Source organism: Achroia grisella, unplaced genomic scaffold, assembly GCF_030625045.1.
Source record: "Achroia grisella isolate CSIRO2021 unplaced genomic scaffold, CSIRO_AGI_Agris_v1 utg970, whole genome shotgun sequence".
NCBI lineage: Eukaryota > Metazoa > Arthropoda > Insecta > Lepidoptera > Pyralidae > Achroia > Achroia grisella.
The window spans coordinates 951,176-968,549 of record NW_026713076.1 but is presented as its reverse complement, the minus strand read 5'-3'; the positions used below and the strand labels follow the sequence as shown (position 1 = coordinate 968,549).

Sequence of the window (17,374 nt, the reverse complement as noted above, 5' to 3'; positions counted from 1 at the left end):
TTTTATTGCTAAAAGAAATTTAATGAGGTGAAATGCATTATAAGATGAAATTGTATGTATTGCACAGTAAGCAGGTGTGCGTTTGCCCGTACATACATCCCATACACGCACTCATCTCCTCTCCGATGAGGAGATGATCTTTTAACGATATTTCCACACGATAAAAAAGTGTATTGAAGAGAAATGTCGTCTTGCAGGGAACCTGCACTCGCGGGAGCCATGGGTGCGGTCGGAGGCGGCGGCTGCGCTGGAGCGGCTGGCGGTACGGTGTGCAGCGGCGTCAGCAGCTCGCGCACTGCTCGACCACGCCTTCGCTGAGTACCACGGCGCAGGCGGCAACCTTACCTCCAGCGAGGACAAGGCCGCGCTCCTCAACGTTAGTATGCCGCCACGCCTTATTCTTTATTACAATATTGAAAATGAGAACAATTGACGAGTTTAATGTCGTATGGTATTCTCTACCAGTGCAGTGAGGGTAAAGTTTATAAACTTAATTTTAATATTTAATTACCTTTCAGTGTGGTAATATCGCAAGCAAATTAGCAAGTTTGAGACCACAAATATCCAATGCCGAAACCTGACTATCGCTCCTGGAAACTTTATTGATGATCAAATTTCAAATGTTACCTTTTACCTCTGAACGAGATCTCATTAGGCTTTGAATAATGTACGTATTTGTTTATTATTGAATATATTTTTTTCTCTGGAGATATTGTAACGCGCGCGCACGTTTTCTTTTATAAACTCTGTTTTATTGCGATCCTATCACGAAGGAAATAATAGATATCGTACTGTTTCGGCATCGGCGGTGCAGGGCGTGGGCGTGCTGAGCTCGGTGCGCGTGCCGGCGGAGGAGCGCGCGCAGCTGGCGAGCGTGGCCAGCACGCAGCTGGCGCGCGTGCTCGCGCACGAGTCGCACGACCGCACGCTGTGCGCCGCGCTGCGCCCGCTGCGGCTGTGGACGCGCGCGCACGCCCCGCGCACGCTGCCGCCGCACCTCGCCGACCTGCTCCAGGTACCGACCTCCGCCGTACGAGTCGCACGAGTCGCACGACCGCACGCTGTGCGCCGCGCTGCGCCCGCTGCGGCTGTGGACGCGCGCGCACGCCCCGCGCACGCTGCCGCCGCACCTCGCCGACCTGCTCCAGGTACCGACCTCCGCCGTACGAGTCGCACGAGTCGCACGACCGCACGCTGTGCGCCGCGCTGCGCCCGCTGCGGCTGTGGACGCGCGCGCACGCCCCGCGCACGCTGCCGCCGCACCTCGCCGACCTGCTCCAGGTACCGACCTCCGCCGTACGAGTCGCACGAGTCGCACGACCGCACGCTGTGCGCCGCGCTGCGCCCGCTGCGGCTGTGGACGCGCGCGCACGCCCCGCGCACGCTGCCGCCGCACCTCGCCGACCTGCTCCAGGTACCGACCTCCGCCGTACGAGTCGCACGAGTCGCACGACCGCACGCTGTGCGCCGCGCGCCCGCTGCGGCTGTGGACGCGCGCGCACGCCCCGCGCACGCTGCCGCCGCACCTCGCCGACCTGCTCCAGGTACCGACCTCCGCCGTACGAGTCGCACGAGTCGCACGACCGCACGCTGTGCGCCGCGCTGCGCCCGCTGCGGCTGTGGACGCGCGCGCACGCCCCGCGCACGCTGCCGCCGCACCTCGCCGACCTGCTCCAGGTACCGACCTCCGCCGTACGAGTCGCACGAGTCGCACGACCGCACGTCACGGTCACAACCTGACCTGACCGCAACCTGTGCGCCGCACTGCGCCGCTGCGGCCGTAAAAATGTCTCTACAATTATAAATCAGCACTTGTAACTATGTTGCCAGCATTAAGCGGATTTATGGTTCGTATAGCCGCTGCGGAGTTTAGGTCCACATTGATTATAATTTGTGGTTCATATTGTCTCTATTTCCGCTGCGGAAATTGTTTTGCCATCATTATGCGGAATTCAGGTCCACATTGACGATGTTGTAATGTGTGTAAATTGTTGTTTGTTTTGTTATGTCCTTATTGTTGTCCACCAGTGAATAAAAATAAAAATAAATTCTAATCTATTCTAATTCTTTTCATCCATAACAACATTTTTATTTTAACTATAAGATATATAATAGTAATATGGGTATTCCAGAAAAATCTATCTGCCAAGAACACGCCGCAAGTGGTACGCACTGCGTACGCGTCGCTGCTGGCGCACGTGGTGCGGGACGTGGGCGGGGGCGGGGGCGGGGGCGGGGACGCGGGCGCGGGCGCCCTGAAGCCGCTGCTGCTCGCCGCGCTCGACAAGGCCGCCCACCAGCCACTGCAGGTACACACATTGCCGCACGATGAGCGCGGGTTCGATTTCTTGTTTCTCCAGTCAATTCGTGATTACAGTGGTGGTAATTACACCCAGTGATCGAAATTCGACTATAATTTAATATTTAGTAAAACTATAGCCAAATAATATTATAGACAAACTATACTATAGATTAGTATTTTACCACAGACCTTAATAATAAACAAAAGTATATGTTTTTTTATTTATTTAAAGTATTTTCTATGATTTAAAAAATATATTAGCATTGTGAACTTATCTATATAAACTGTAAGTGTGCTAAATTGCATACTCTTCCATACCCACATTTTTATTAAAAAGTAGTACAAAGTTTTTGTTTCACGATTAATATATATTACTAATATTATAAACGGCTGGCCAATATAACTTGTACATCTAAATGACGTATAGGCTATAAATTTTGAGCGCGTGAAGCCGCTGGCACAGCTAGTAGATAAATGTATACTCGGTGCAGCACCTGGTGGTGAGCGAGGGCATCAGCGCCCTGGCGTCGCTGGTGCTGGTGGACCGGGCGTCGTCCAGCGAGCTGGTGGCGCGGCCCGCGCTGCTGCCCGCCCTGCTGCACGACCGCGTGCTGGCCGCCGCCTGCGACGATGGTATGCCTCCACACCTACCACCACTTGCACGCTCTCCTACCTATGTCTGCTGACTCCTACTTGTAACCCTACTGATATATTCCTGACCTTTGTGTTCCTACATTCAGAAAGATTAAGATGGAACAGGTCTTACTCATAGTGGGGGGTCATACAACCATACTGCTATATTCCTGAGGGATTTATAGTAATGAAGAATAATGATCCCATAGGTAACAATATATAGCCATAACAAGTTGAGCTTCATCCTACCACTAATATCTGGTGACTACTACTTCAACCATACTTCTAAATTCCTGACCTTTGTGTTCCTACATTCAGAAAGATTAAGATGGAACAGGTCTTACTCATAGTGGAGTGTGGGGATTGATAGTAATGAAGAATAATGATCCCATAGGTAACAATATAACCTATCAAGTTGAGCTTCATCCTACCATTAATATCTGGTGACTTAGAAGTCATACAACCATACTGCTATATTCCTGAGCTCCTTGTGTCTACATTAAGATAGAACAGGTATTTCCCATAGTGGGAAGGGATTGATAGTAATGAAAAATAAAGATTCCATATATAGCAATATACCCTAACAAGTTGAGCTTCATCCTACCACTAATGTCTGGTGACTTCTAATTACAACCATACTTCTAAATTCCTAACTTCTCTATTTCTACATTGAATTCGTTAAGATGGAGATAGAACATCTCTTACACACAGTTGGTGGAGGGGATTGATTAAATGATTTTCTATTCTATTCTATTCTATACAACTAGGTATACTGCTATATTCCTAACCTTCTTTTTTCTACATGAAGACTGATGGAGAGACAGTGCATACCCACAAATCGGGGAGGGTATTGATAATAATCCCTTAGCTAATAACATAACCTTTTTTAACTAAGGGGTTATCAGTCCCCATTACTATGATCCCCACCACCAGTGGGTAAGCGTTTCATTAAGTACTATTCCACTATATGCTCTCTAGAAACAATTGTAGTTAATTCCTGATCAATTCACCATGATGATCTAACCGAGTTGATTTCAAGCGGATCGTAATATCCTCCACTGGGGCTACATCGAAAATCGATTGTACAGATGGGTGCCCCTTTCCTTAAACCACTGGAGTTCCACTAGCAAATACCTTTAGGGATGACGAATCCACTTTTCCTTGAACATACTTTTATACCTTTTTGTAAAAGATTTCCTCCCTTCCAGCTTCCCCGATTCCTTTGATATTTCTTTCCAATTTCACATGTATATTTTAACTGCTTTCAAAGCTATTCATATTTATAGATACATTAAATATTCACTATTTTTCCAATTGCAATACTAACATTTATCCTTATTATGCATTATTAAGTAATTATGTGCCAAATATATTAATTTTTATATTGTATATTGTGACATGCCCAATATGTAAAGTTTTTTATGATTACTATGATTGATCACAAGTAATCTGCACAAATGCAAAATAATTTACTATCAAAGATTTGTACTATGTATGCTTTCTGCCATTCATGAAAATAATTATCAATTTATCAATTTAAAATTCATTTAGCCTGGCCTCACACTACCGATTTTTTGTCAGGATTTTCGTGCAATAGTATAATTGCATTTTTATAACATCAATTGCATTATATGCTATTTTATTACCTTAGTAGTATATATTCATGGATTATGTATTTTTAATCGACAGCTTTTTATTCTATAGATTAATTAATATATTCTAGCATTTATTCAACATGTTTAATACAATTGTTTGTTTCACACACTGCCGTGCCGCTGTGACTAGAGTAGTAACCATTTTATTATTAATAAATGTTTTCTCTTATGTTACATGTATGCTTCGCTTTATATCATTGCCATAAAATGTATATTTTATGTTGCTCTGAACTGCCATAGTAGCACTATAACATTTACCCCTTTATAGTCCTAATACAGGTGGTGTTGCTATGCAGAACAGTGTTGGAAGACTACCCAAGTGTTGCCAGTGAACAGAACTCGCCCATATACAGAGCGTTCACTCTAGTCATGCTGTCACCGGTCAAGCCGGTGCGGACCACCGCCATAGAGGAAGTTAAATCATTACTAGCTAAAGAAGATAGAGCCTTATTGGCGAGGTATTTAGTGCTTAAGTTGAATGAAGTGCTGGAGGAGGGAAAGATCTTCAGCAATAAGGAGAAGTCGCCGCCTGAAGAGAAAGGCAGCGACGTTACAGGGAAGATGATATTGGACTGTGTTCAAGCACTGTGTTCATTTAGAGGTATGTTTTTTTTTTTACTTTTTATACAGTGCTAACAATATGAAACGCTGGTTCACTATTTAAACAGCTTTGGAAGTAGAATCAATTAAGAATGTGGTCGGAACCCAGACAAACTGACAACTCTGCTCGTTTAAGTAGCTACCTACAAAACTTTTTAAATATAAATAATGTAGACAATAAAACATGTTTTTTAAATATTCTTGGAACTTAATTTCTTTTTAAATTAAAATACAGATATGAGTTTCAATGTTTACTCCCAATCAATTAATATTTTTTGGTGAATTGTATTATAATTTATTTTCAACTAATTTAATGTATCTGACATTGTTGTTGTAGATATATACTGAACTAGCAGCATTATATATATATACTAGACAAAAAAATGTCTTAATATAAATTTTAAAATGCGGTAAATTTGTTTCCAGATTACCCAGTAGTAGACGCACAAAGTCTAGCAATAGACGCGTTACCGAGCTGCCACCACCCGCTGGTGGTGGCCATCGACCGCCGCGCGTGGGTCAAACTCGTCTGCAACTTGCAGCTCGAACCTAAGAAGCTGGTGGGACAGTACGCTAACAACTTGAAGAATACGTACATCGTCGGGTATACGCCAAATGAGGTTAGCTGGCAATACTATATATATACTTGTACATATACAAACTAGCTTTGACCGTTTACGCAGCGCAGGTAACGGAAGTCGATGTGAATAATTTCCGCTGATGCTTCGCTTCTATTGGTCGTAGCGTAATGTTATATAGCTTAAAGCATTCCTCGACAAATACACTATCTAACGCAAAAAGATTTTTTCAATTCGGACCAGTAGTTAATGAGATTGGCGCGTTCAAACAGACATACTCTTCAGCTTTATAATGTTAGTTATAAATGATTTACCCTGGCCACGCATTTCCGATAAGAGAAGGATGGCCGACTCGTGCCATCGACGCCCTTGGCCCATTGGTTGCTACACCCCACCCTAAAAATAACCCTACACAATTCACTCTACCCTTGTACCCTTGGGAGTTTTAGATTTTGTTCTGTAAATTTCAAATTATGCATTATAAAACTAAATTTTACCTATTAAAATGTGACCAGCTGTGCCCGTGGGGAGAAACTTGATAAACCCCATGCTCGCAATAGTTCATACTACAATCTAAATGTACGTGGGAGGAAGCTTCTCTGAAACCGCACTGTCTGAGAAATAGAAATAGAAATAATCTTTATTCAAATAAACTCATTACAAGCACTTTTGAATAGTCATATTTTGATTCTACCACTCATTCGGAATGCAGATTCATCACAAAAAGAATGAGCAAGAAACTTGTGTGTTGCACTTTTTAATAGATTTTTTTTTTTTAATATAAATAATTACAGTATAACAAGTAAGAGGCATGCGATAATCAACATAGAAGTCGCTACGCACTCATTATTAGTGTAATCAGATAATATTGTCAGTGCTATAGATTTAAAGTTTTTCTATAAAAACATTATTATTGTTAACGAATTCTTCAATTTTATAGTAAGCATTTTTGCAAAGGAACTGTTTTATTTGACATTTAAATCTTTTTTCTGGCAGATTTATAACAGACTCTGGTATTTTATTGTAAAATCTTACGCAATTGCCATAAAACGAATTACTAACTTTAGCCAAACGACATTTAGGTAAAATCAGTTTGTTATTGTTACGTAAGCTTTTATTAGTGCAATCACTAACTCTTTTGAAACTGTCTATATTCCTTCTGGCATAGATGATATTTTCATAAATGTAAGACCCCAAAAGCCTCCAGCGTGTGGGGATGAATTCCCTGTCAACTGCGAGCGGTGCAATGGTAAAAGGTCAACTCAACTGAAGCGGACCAGAGACTACTCTTGTCCGCTCAGACATTCTGAGTAGTCTCTGGTCCGCTTCAGTGGTGATCCAACTACAAAGTTCCTACTCTTCGCCTGCAGACGCTGTCGAACGTGGTGTCGACGCTGGCGGGTATCAACACGGAGGTAATCGCGAGCAGCGCTATACAGGGTGCTCTCAACACGTTCCAGGACCGCGCGCTGCTGCGGGTCACGCGCGACGAGTACTTCACCTACCTCACGCCAGAGGGCGAGCTCTACGACAAGAGCTCCGTGCCCGGGTACCTATCAAATTTAAACTCAAATTCAAAAATCGTTTATTCATGTAGGACATTTTAGCCGTTTATGAACGTCAAATTTTTCCCTATCGTCCTATTCAGATGTAGATCCAATAGAGAAAAACTTGAACGTGCAAGAAACTCAATGGATTTTTTTTATAAGCTAGTTTATTTACAATGTATATTTATATAGGTGTCTATGTTTAACATTAAATGAAAATCCCGTGTATTAACAACTATTGCCATGCACGCTCGTCATTCACGTACTCGTTTAGTGAGTAATAGGCTTTGCACAGTAAATATGATTTGACAGATGTTCTGAATTTATTTAAATCTGCACTTCTTCTCTATATATTACAGATATTATACAGATTTGAATCTGTTATATGAAATTATTTTAGATTATAATTAAACAGAAACTGAAAATATAGCGCGTTGTAGAATTTGTGCACCGCCATCTAACGTAGAGAAGGTGAATTAATCCGACAATTTCTCTATACGTCGACTCACCTGGCTAATTTACGTGTAAATATTAGCCCTCACCGGACGCTATACACACTATGTAGGGACCTGGACATCCCACACGAGTCAAAGTGTTAAAATGACGTGTTGTAACAGTAACGAGGACAACAAGGAGATGAACATGAAACGCGAGAGCAAGGCGTACAGCTACAAGGACCAGCTCGAGGAACTGCAGCTGCGCCGTGAGCTGGAAGAGAAGCGGCGCAAGCAGGGCAAAGTTAAAGAGGTCAGTCAAAGTCATTACTGCGGACGCTTTTGTCAACACTAGCCTTCCAAGCTATATCCGAACTCTATGCAATACCTGACGATGCCTCGTTCAGAGGCAAAACACGTGTCGCAATATGCATGTAGACTCAAAAACGGTCGGAGTTTGATTACCATTAGAGAAAGTAAAGTTTCCGCACCGAATATTTGTTATGTCACACGTGGTGATTGTAGCGGAATTAAACAAAATAATATAAATACATTAAATAGTAATTGAGTGTAGTTCTAGAAATCTAGTAATCACTCCTTTGCACTAGTGCTTTAACAATATTTTGTTTTTAAATAATTGTTACAGGTGCCACTCACGGCCAAACAGAAGGAAGCGATAAAGGCGCAGCTCGCAAAGGAGAGCGCCATCCGACAGAGGCTCAGTGTGGTAAGTAACAGTAGGGATAATGGTAAAACATACGTATCTATTTTGTACACTAACCTTTTGCCTTTTGTCTCAAATTTTGTTATGAAATTATAATGAAGTTGATGTTACCACGTTGTTTAGGAATAATTAATTACGTACTTGAACTTAATAAATATTGTTTGTGCAAGAATTATAAAAGTCGCTGGCGGAATATAAAAACTATTTAATATAAAATAATTTACTATTTGGTAATGTATATTCGGACCGATATTCTGTGGCGTAACTACAGGATGGCAAATCGGCAAAATGCCATAGTCCCCTAGCCGGAAGGGCCCTCGATTTGAGTTGAATTTTATTATACATTTAGTAAAAAAAAGTATTGTCTTTAATCATTTTCAATTATCTACTTATTTGCATATACAAGTAAAAAAATGTATTTAAAATTCAATGGATTTGTTATAAATAAAACCTGTGGTGTAGCTGATAAATTGCTACGGGTCTCGAACGGTATAGTTACGCCACTGTAGATGTTGGATACATTTTAAAGAAATTAACTGAGTACATGGTATAATAAATGTGCGATCTCCATATAGGTGTTTTGTACTTATCCCATCTTCTTGCATCACTTAGGTCCTATTTGATTTATGCTGTAATTGCTCAGTGTAACTATGTCGCAATATACTCTATGATTCTATTATAACACTAGTATATATTTGTGAAGTATGTATTGTATTTTATATGATAATATTGAGCGTTCTGTTTTTATAGATATAAAATAAATAACTGTCTTGGTTACTATTTGTAGCGAAAGTTTAATTCTGCAGAATACGTATAGAAGGATACTGTGCATTCCATAGTGTGTCCCATAGTTTTCTTTACGATTTAAATACGATTACGTTGCAACTCAACTATGCCATGCTCATGTTTAAGCCAGTAACAGAAATAATTTTAAGCACGTAGTTACCTATAATGCGATATGTGAGATTGGTTTAATTGTGGTACAAACCTTTGCAACAAAAGCATGTACGTTGCGTTCTGCACTTGCGTAAACTACAGTAATGAGTATTGCACCCCTTTATGACACCCTAAAGATATTTTGTACAGCGCAAATATATGTATAAAATATTGTAAAGTGTCGAAATACAAAATTCGGTGGAATCACTAGCTAATAAATTATCTTAGGCTCGATAGTCGGGTGACATTGAAAGTAGAGATAGTAAGCTCGGCGTTTCCGGCAGCTGGAGGCGCGCGTGTCGGCGGCGACCGGACTGGTGGCGGCCACGCAGCGCGGCGCCGTCGGTGCGGTGCGCACGGCGGCGCGGCGCCTGGTGAGCGGCGTGCTGGCGGCGCTGCGGTCGCCGCTGGCCGCGCCGCAGCTGGCGCCGCTGTACTGCGCGCTGCGGCCCGCGCTGCTGCCGCTGCCCGCACACCGCCCGCTCGCGGCGCTGCTCGCCGCGGTCACTCTCAGGTACGCACGTGGCGCGGCGCCTGGTGAGCGGCGTGCTGGCGGCGCTGCGGTCGCCGCTGGCCGCGCCGCAGCTGGCGCCGCTGTACTGCGCGCTGCGGCCCGCGCTGCTGCCGCTGCCCGCACACCGCCCGCTCGCGGCGCTGCTCGCCGCGGTCACTCTCAGGTACGCACGTGGCGCGGCGCCTGGTGAGCGGCGTGCTGGCGGCGCTGCGGTCGCCGCTGGCCGCGCCGCAGCTGGCGCCGCTGTACTGCGCGCTGCGGCCCGCGCTGCTGCCGCTGCCCGCACACCGCCCGCTCGCGGCGCTGCTCGCCGCGGTCACTCTCAGGTACGCACGTGGCGCGGCGCCTGGTGAGCGGCGTGCTGGCGGCGCTGCGGTCGCCGCTGGCCGCGCCGCAGCTGGCGCCGCTGTACTGCGCGCTGCGGCCCGCGCTGCTGCCGCTGCCCGCACACCGCCCGCTCGCGGCGCTGCTCGCCGCGGTCACTCTCAGGTACGCACGGGGCGCGGCGCCTGGTGAGCGGCGTGCTGGCGGCGCTGCGGTCGCCGCTGGCCGCGCCGCAGCTGGCGCCGCTGTACTGCGCGCTGCGGCCCGCGCTGCTGCCGCTGCCCGCACACCGCCCGCTCGCGGCGCTGCTCGCCGCGGTCACTCTCAGGTACGCACGTGGCGCGGCGCCTGGTGAGCGGCGTGCTGGCGGCGCTGCGGTCGCCGCTGGCCGCGCCGCAGCTGGCGCCGCTGTACTGCGCGCTGCGGCCCGCGCTGCTGCCGCTGCCCGCACACCGCCCGCTCGCGGCGCTGCTCGCCGCGGTCACTCTCAGGTACGCACGTGGCGCGGCGCCTGGTGAGCGGCGTGCTGGCGGCGCTGCGGTCGCCGCTGGACACGTCTTGAAAAGCTTGAAAACTTTGCATGACATTAAAATAAAAATATCCGATTAAGCAAATCGGTATCGCAAGTACAGCACTACTCCGCTATAGATGGTAACATTATTTGAAAAACCTATTAATTTAGTATCCAGGATTAAAAAACAGACTATAAGTATTTTATATCAGTTGTCTAGTACCCATAACACAAGCTCTACTTACCGTGGGACTATGGCGCTGTGTTAATTGTCCAAGGATATGATTAATATACACGATTCTAGAAATTAATTTTCATTATTCAGACTGCACAAGCCGCAATGCGACCTGGACCCGAGCTGGGAAGAGGAGCCCCTTGAGAAGGCTACCATCCGGACCATCAACCTGCTGCATGCCGCCACCGAGATCAAGGATATAGTAGATGATGCCGGTGTACCGGTCCAGAACGACAACCACTTCACAGCACCGGGGTTCTGTTACGTGTTCCCATTACTCAAAGAAGGTATAATGTTCTCTCTATAGAAATATAAATAAAATCTATTTTATTGTCACTTTAGTAAATTGAAACTTACCACCGCGCGGTCATAATGCTGTATGAGCAAATTACATAACCATATATTACTAGCTGTGCCTGCAATTTCACTCGCGTTAAATTTCAATATAAAATATATAAGCTATATTACTGTACAGTTTTATCAAAATCTGTTACGTAGTTTTTGCGTATAATACTAACAAACATACAAACTTTCGCGTTTATAATATTATATATTAAGATAGTATTGTTTTCCGTACACGTGTCTACAATAAATAAAGTCTGAACACACGAGCAATCATAAAAGTGATCTGAAGAAATAAAAGCAATCTGTTGGGATAATTCGCTCGCACTTAGCCCCGTTAAATCGGTCTTGCTCGTGAAAAAACGTGTAAACACGGGTAACATAGCAATGTTTATTCTTAAGGTCTAACTGCTTCGGCTACACGTAAAGACGAGTCGACCATGGTGAATGGACTGACGGTTATTACGAGGCACGTGATGCTGCGCTCGGATGACGAGATGCTGCAGCCAGAACTGTTCCCCATCGACCACATGTTTAGGTTGCTCATCGACCTTATCAGTGAGTACAAGTGTATATATATTCTGTGTATAATATGTACATATGTATTTACAAAAAAAATCTCAGGACAATTTACGTAGCGCCATTTAGACCCAAGTTAAGCTAGCTAAAGCTTGTGTTATGTGTACTAGATAACTGATATAAATACATAATTTTTTTTTCGTAAATACATACATGTACATAGAAAACGACCAGATTGATACAAACAATCATACTCATGAATATAAATGTTTGTGCCGTGCGAGGAATCGAACCGGCGACCATCGGAAGTAAGGCGGTGTGCTATACCGCTAGACTACCGCAGCCATCTGTGGATTAAAAAATAAGAATTTAAAAAGAATACGCACGAAGTGTGATTGCTAAAAATTATAAAATGCTGTCACTCACTATAGTGGATGCTGGTTAAATCTCGCTCGCTGTTGAAAGACCGTGTCGTGTAACTATTGTCGGACAAGTATTATTGTATAATCGAGTGAAAGACCGTATCGTGTATCTATTGGGGGACATGTATTATCGTGTAATCGAGTGAAAGATCGTGTCATGTAACTATTGGGGGACATGTATTATCGTGTAATCGAGTGAAAGATCGTGTCATGTAACTATTGGGGGACATGTATTATCGTGTAATCGAGTGAAAGATCGTGTCATGTAACTATTGGGAGACATGTATTATGGTGTAATCGAGTGAAAGATCGTGTCATGTAACTATTGGGAGACATGTATTATCGTGTAATCGAGTGAAAGACCGTGTCATGTAACTATTGGGGGACATGTATTATCGTGTAATCGAGTGAAAGACCGTGTCATGTAACTATTGGGGGACATGTATTATCGTGTAATCGAGTGAAAGATCGTGTCATGTAACTATTGGGAGACATGTATTATCGTGTAATCGAGTGAAAGACCGTGTCATGTAACTATTGGGAGACATGTATTATGGTGTAATCGAGTGAAAGACCGTGTCATGTAACTATTGGGGGACATGTATTATCGTGTAATCGAGTGAAAGATCGTGTCATGTAACTATTGGGAGACATGTATTATCGTGTAATCGAGTGAAAGATCGTGTCATGTAACTATTGGGAGACATGTATTATGGTGTAATCGAGTGAAAGATCGTGTCATGTAACTATTGGGAGACATGTATTATGGTGTAATGGAGTGAAAGACCGTATCATGTAACTATTGGGGGACATGTATTATCGTGTAATCGAGTGAAAGATCGTGTCATGTAACTATTGGGAGACATGTATTATCGTGTAATCGAGTGAAAGATCGTGTCATGTAACTATTGGGAGACATGTATTATCGTGTAATCGAGTGAAAGACCGTGTCATGTAACTATTGGGGGACATGTATTATCGTGTAATCGAGTGAAAGACCGTGTCATGTAACTATTGGGGGACATGTATTATCGTGTAATCGAGTGAAAGACCGTGTCGTGTAACTATTGGGGGACACGACACTGCCTACACGACAATGCCTTTACATTATTTGTCCCCCAATGTAAAGGCATTGTCGTGTAAACTGTGTGGTGGTGGCGCAGGCAGCACGAGCGGGCGCGTGCAGGCGGAGTGCACTGTGGCGCTGCTGGAGAGCGCGCGGTGCAGTGCGCGGGGCCACGTGGCCGCCGGGGACGTCCACTGCCTGCTGGCCGGCCTGCAGGACCCGCTACAGGTACCCGCGCCTACCGCCTCTACACTACCTACCTAGCGTACCATGCACCCGGAAATTATTCATTCATTCATGCATAATTTAAGAGCTACGCTCTCGTCGGTGGAGCTCTTGCCACTTTCCGCGATCTTCCATCATGCTCTTTAATTCTTGGAAATAATACTATATATAAAATTCTCGTGTCACAGTTTTCGTTCCCATACTCCTCCGAAACGGCTCGACGGATTCTCATGAAATTTTGTGAGCGTATTGAGTAGGCCAGAGAATCGGCCGACATCTATTTTTCATCTAAATGTTAGGGATAGTCCATCCCTAAATTTTATTTTTTTATTTTTTAGTTTCTATTTTTTTATGATACAACATACAAAAATACATACAATCCTAAATTTTCACCCTTCTATCATCAACCCCTATTTTTTTATAGCGTTATTAATTTATATGGCAATACAACGTTTGCCGGGACAGCTAGTATTATTATAATAATTTATTGTTAAAAATTTGGATACAGTATTAAATGTCTAGCCAGCTGCTGCCAAGAATGTTAGAGATTTCGGAAAAAAGACCCTAACTACATTTATTTAACTACTAGATATATCCTGCGGTGTCTCTTGTACGTAATATAGTTCGATGTTTTTACGCTAGATGACGCTACCTGTACTTTTTTTTAATTCAGTTTCCTAAGCTTAGTGGTGTTTCATTTTATAAAACAATAGCGCAATTGCAATGAAAAATATTGCAAAAACACAAAAAATGATGGTGCAGACGCAGTACTGCAAAAATACTTATGAATATATTAAAAAAAAAATATCAGGTGGTTCGTGATGCGGCTCTGCGCGCCCTGCTGTGGGTGGTGGACTGCCTACCGCCGTTGCTGGAGCACCCCCACAACGCCACCAATCTCACCAAACGGCTACTGATAGCCACCTTCGATGTATCAGAAGATAACAAGTAAGTAATACATACTTTGACGGCCTCGATGTTCTAACAGTTTAGCACAGTGCTCTACTTCCGGTGGTCGCAGGTTCTATATCTCGCATGGTATACTCATTTGTATTGATGAGTATGGACTGTACAAATCTGGGTGCCTTTTATTCTATTATTTATTTATTCTTTTGCACACAAAAATGTATACATGGCGTACTTAATGCCTGATGGCATTCTCTACCAGTCAACCGTCGCGTTGATCAGAGATAATAAGACGGTGCACTTTAATAATTAATTAAAAGAAAAATAAATAAAAATTATAACAAATAGATACAGAAAAATAATACATATATATACATATACAAATATGTAAAAATATTATCCTCTTCTTATCTATCTACCAGTATAACACAAGTTCTGTTTAGCTTAATTAGATCAAACTGTTTGGCGGTTGAAATAGAAAGTGTCTAGGCAGATCATTTATAAAATCTATACTGGTAAATACTAAATATAATGATAAATCTATACTGCGTCAACATAGATAAAATACTGAAACGATAACCTACTTGCTGTAACTTTGTAACCTAGCTGGGAACCAGTGGAATATCAGAGGACGGAATGGAATATCAGGTTATTTAGCTCATGTGACAAAATCACCAGGAGTTATCCAGAATCCGCTCGGGCGTCGACCCATGTAACCATTACACTAGATAGATAATTTATTTGTAACGTAAACATAGATAAATTGCTGGAACGTGACCTGTCTGCTGAAACTTTATGTTCTATAAACACCAATGGATCAGAGGACGAAGTTAGGTACTATTTTTTTTTATTGGGGGTATTGGGCTATTGTCACTGCGACCTGCATAGATCTATTGTCCTTGCTATTTTTCAAAATTCGCTACCAAGATCCGTGAGGGACAAGTATTGAAGGATAGGTTAGGTACTAACTTGGCTTCGTCCTCTTGACCTGGTGAATTTATCACCCAGATCTAGCTATAACTCAGGGTGATAAATACATCAAGAGACCACAGTAGGGGTGAGCGTCTACCCCAAATGGTATATTGCAATCCCCTTCTCCCCGCGGCAGGAAGTTGGCGTGCGAGCTGTGGTCGAAAGTGCCACTGGCTCAGGAGTGGAGCCGCGAGGAGGCGGTGCTGGAGCTGGTGCTGGCCGACGTGGAGCACCCCGCCGAGCAGCTGCAGCGGGCCGCCGCCGCCGCGCTCGCTGACCTGCTGCAGCGACACCACCCCGCCGCCGGGCCGCGCGTGCTGCGCCGCCTGCAGGACGTCTACCTCGACAACCTGCCCGTGAGTGTCTCGTGTGCCAGGGGAGCACCACCCCCCGCCTGCAGGACGTCTACCTCGACAACCTGCCCGTGAGTGTCTCGTGTGCCAGGGGAGCACCACCCCCCGCCTGCAGGACGCCTACCTCGACAACCTGCCCGTGAGTGTCTCGTGTGCCCCGGAAATTATTCATTCATTCCTGCCCGTGAGTGTCTCTGTGTGCCAGGGGAGACCACCCCCGCCTACCTCGACAACCTGCCCGTGAGTGTCTCGTGTGCCAGGGGAGCACCACCCCCCGCCTGCAGGACGTCTACCTCGACAACCTGCCCGTGAGTGTCTCGTGTGCCAGGGGAGCACCACCCCCCGCCTGCAGGACGTCTACCTCGACAACCTGCCCGTGAGTGTCTCGTGTGCCAATACCCCCCGCCTGCAGGACGCCTACCTCGACAACCTGCCCGTGAGTGTCTCGTGTGCCAGGGGAGCACCACCCCCGCCTGCAGACGCCTACCTCGACAATTTGCCCGTGAGTGTCTCGTGTGCCAGGGAGCACCACCCCCCGCCTGCAGGACGCCTACCTCGACATCTATTTTGTCTCGTGTGCCAGGGGCAGTCCACCCCCCGCCTGCAATTGACGCCTTCGACAACCTTTGAGTGTCTCGTTTTTATAATAACATATAAAAGGACGCCTACCTCGACAACCTGCCCGTGAGTGTCTCGTGTGCCAGGGGAGCACCACCCCCGCCTGCAGGACGCCTACCTTACAACCTGCCCGTGATTTCTCGTGTGCCATACAACCCCCGCCTGCAGGACGCCTACCTCGACAATTGCCCGTGAGTGTCTCGTGTGCCAAGCACCACCCCCCGCCTGCAGGACGACTACCTCGACAACCTGCCCGTGAGTGTCTCGTGTGACAGGGGAGCACCACCCCCGCCTGCAGGACGACTACCTCGACAACCTGCCCGTGAGTGTCTCGTGTGCCAGGGGAGCACCACCCCCGCCTGCAGATACCTATCCTGCCCGTGAGTGTCTCGTGTGCCAGTAATACCCCCGCCTGCGGACGCCTACCTCGACAACCTGCCCGTGAGTGTCTCGTGTGCCAAGCAGCCTGCAGGACGCCTACCTCGACAGTGCCCGTGTTCTCGTGTGCCAAAACAATACCCCCGCGCAGGACGCCTACCTCGACAACCTGCCCGTGAGTGTCTCGTGTGCCAGGGGAGCACCACACCCCGCCTGCAGCACGACTACCTCGACAACCTGCCCGTGAGTGTCTCGTGTGCCAAGCACCAAACGCCTATCACAACCTGCCCGTGGTTCTCGTGTGCCAGGGGAGCACCACCCCCCGCCTGCGGACGCTACCTCGACAACCTGCCCGTGAGTGTCTCGTGTGCCAGCCACCACCCCCGCCTGCAGGACGCCTACCCGACAACCTGCCCGTGAGTGTCTCGTGTGCCAGGGGAGCACCCCCACCCGCCAGGACGCCTACCTCGACAACCTGCCCGTGAGTGTCTCGTGTGCCAGGGGAGCACCACCCCCCGCCTGCAGGACGCCTACCTCGACAACCTGCCCGTGAGTGTCTCGTGTGCCAGGGGAGCACCAC

General features: G+C 46.0%; 1 protein-coding gene across 1 annotated transcript in view; it reads left to right on the top strand.

Annotated features, from left to right (window-relative positions):
* The window catches only part of LOC131854150 (stalled ribosome sensor GCN1), a 64,170-nt gene that overhangs the window by 6,085 nt on the left and 40,711 nt on the right, over positions 1 to 17,374 (top strand). Inside the window, 16 exon segments of the mRNA XM_059205283.1 lie at positions 198 to 376; positions 815 to 1,414; positions 1,567 to 1,677; positions 2,133 to 2,309; positions 2,794 to 2,935; positions 4,859 to 5,191; positions 5,617 to 5,810; positions 7,139 to 7,317; positions 7,933 to 8,062; positions 8,396 to 8,476; positions 9,694 to 9,923; positions 11,084 to 11,280; positions 11,738 to 11,893; positions 13,440 to 13,570; positions 14,379 to 14,515; positions 15,582 to 15,801. Coding sequence (XP_059061266.1) covers positions 198 to 376; positions 815 to 1,414; positions 1,567 to 1,677; positions 2,133 to 2,309; positions 2,794 to 2,935; positions 4,859 to 5,191; positions 5,617 to 5,810; positions 7,139 to 7,317; positions 7,933 to 8,062; positions 8,396 to 8,476; positions 9,694 to 9,923; positions 11,084 to 11,280; positions 11,738 to 11,893; positions 13,440 to 13,570; positions 14,379 to 14,515; positions 15,582 to 15,801 — 3,197 coding nt within the window.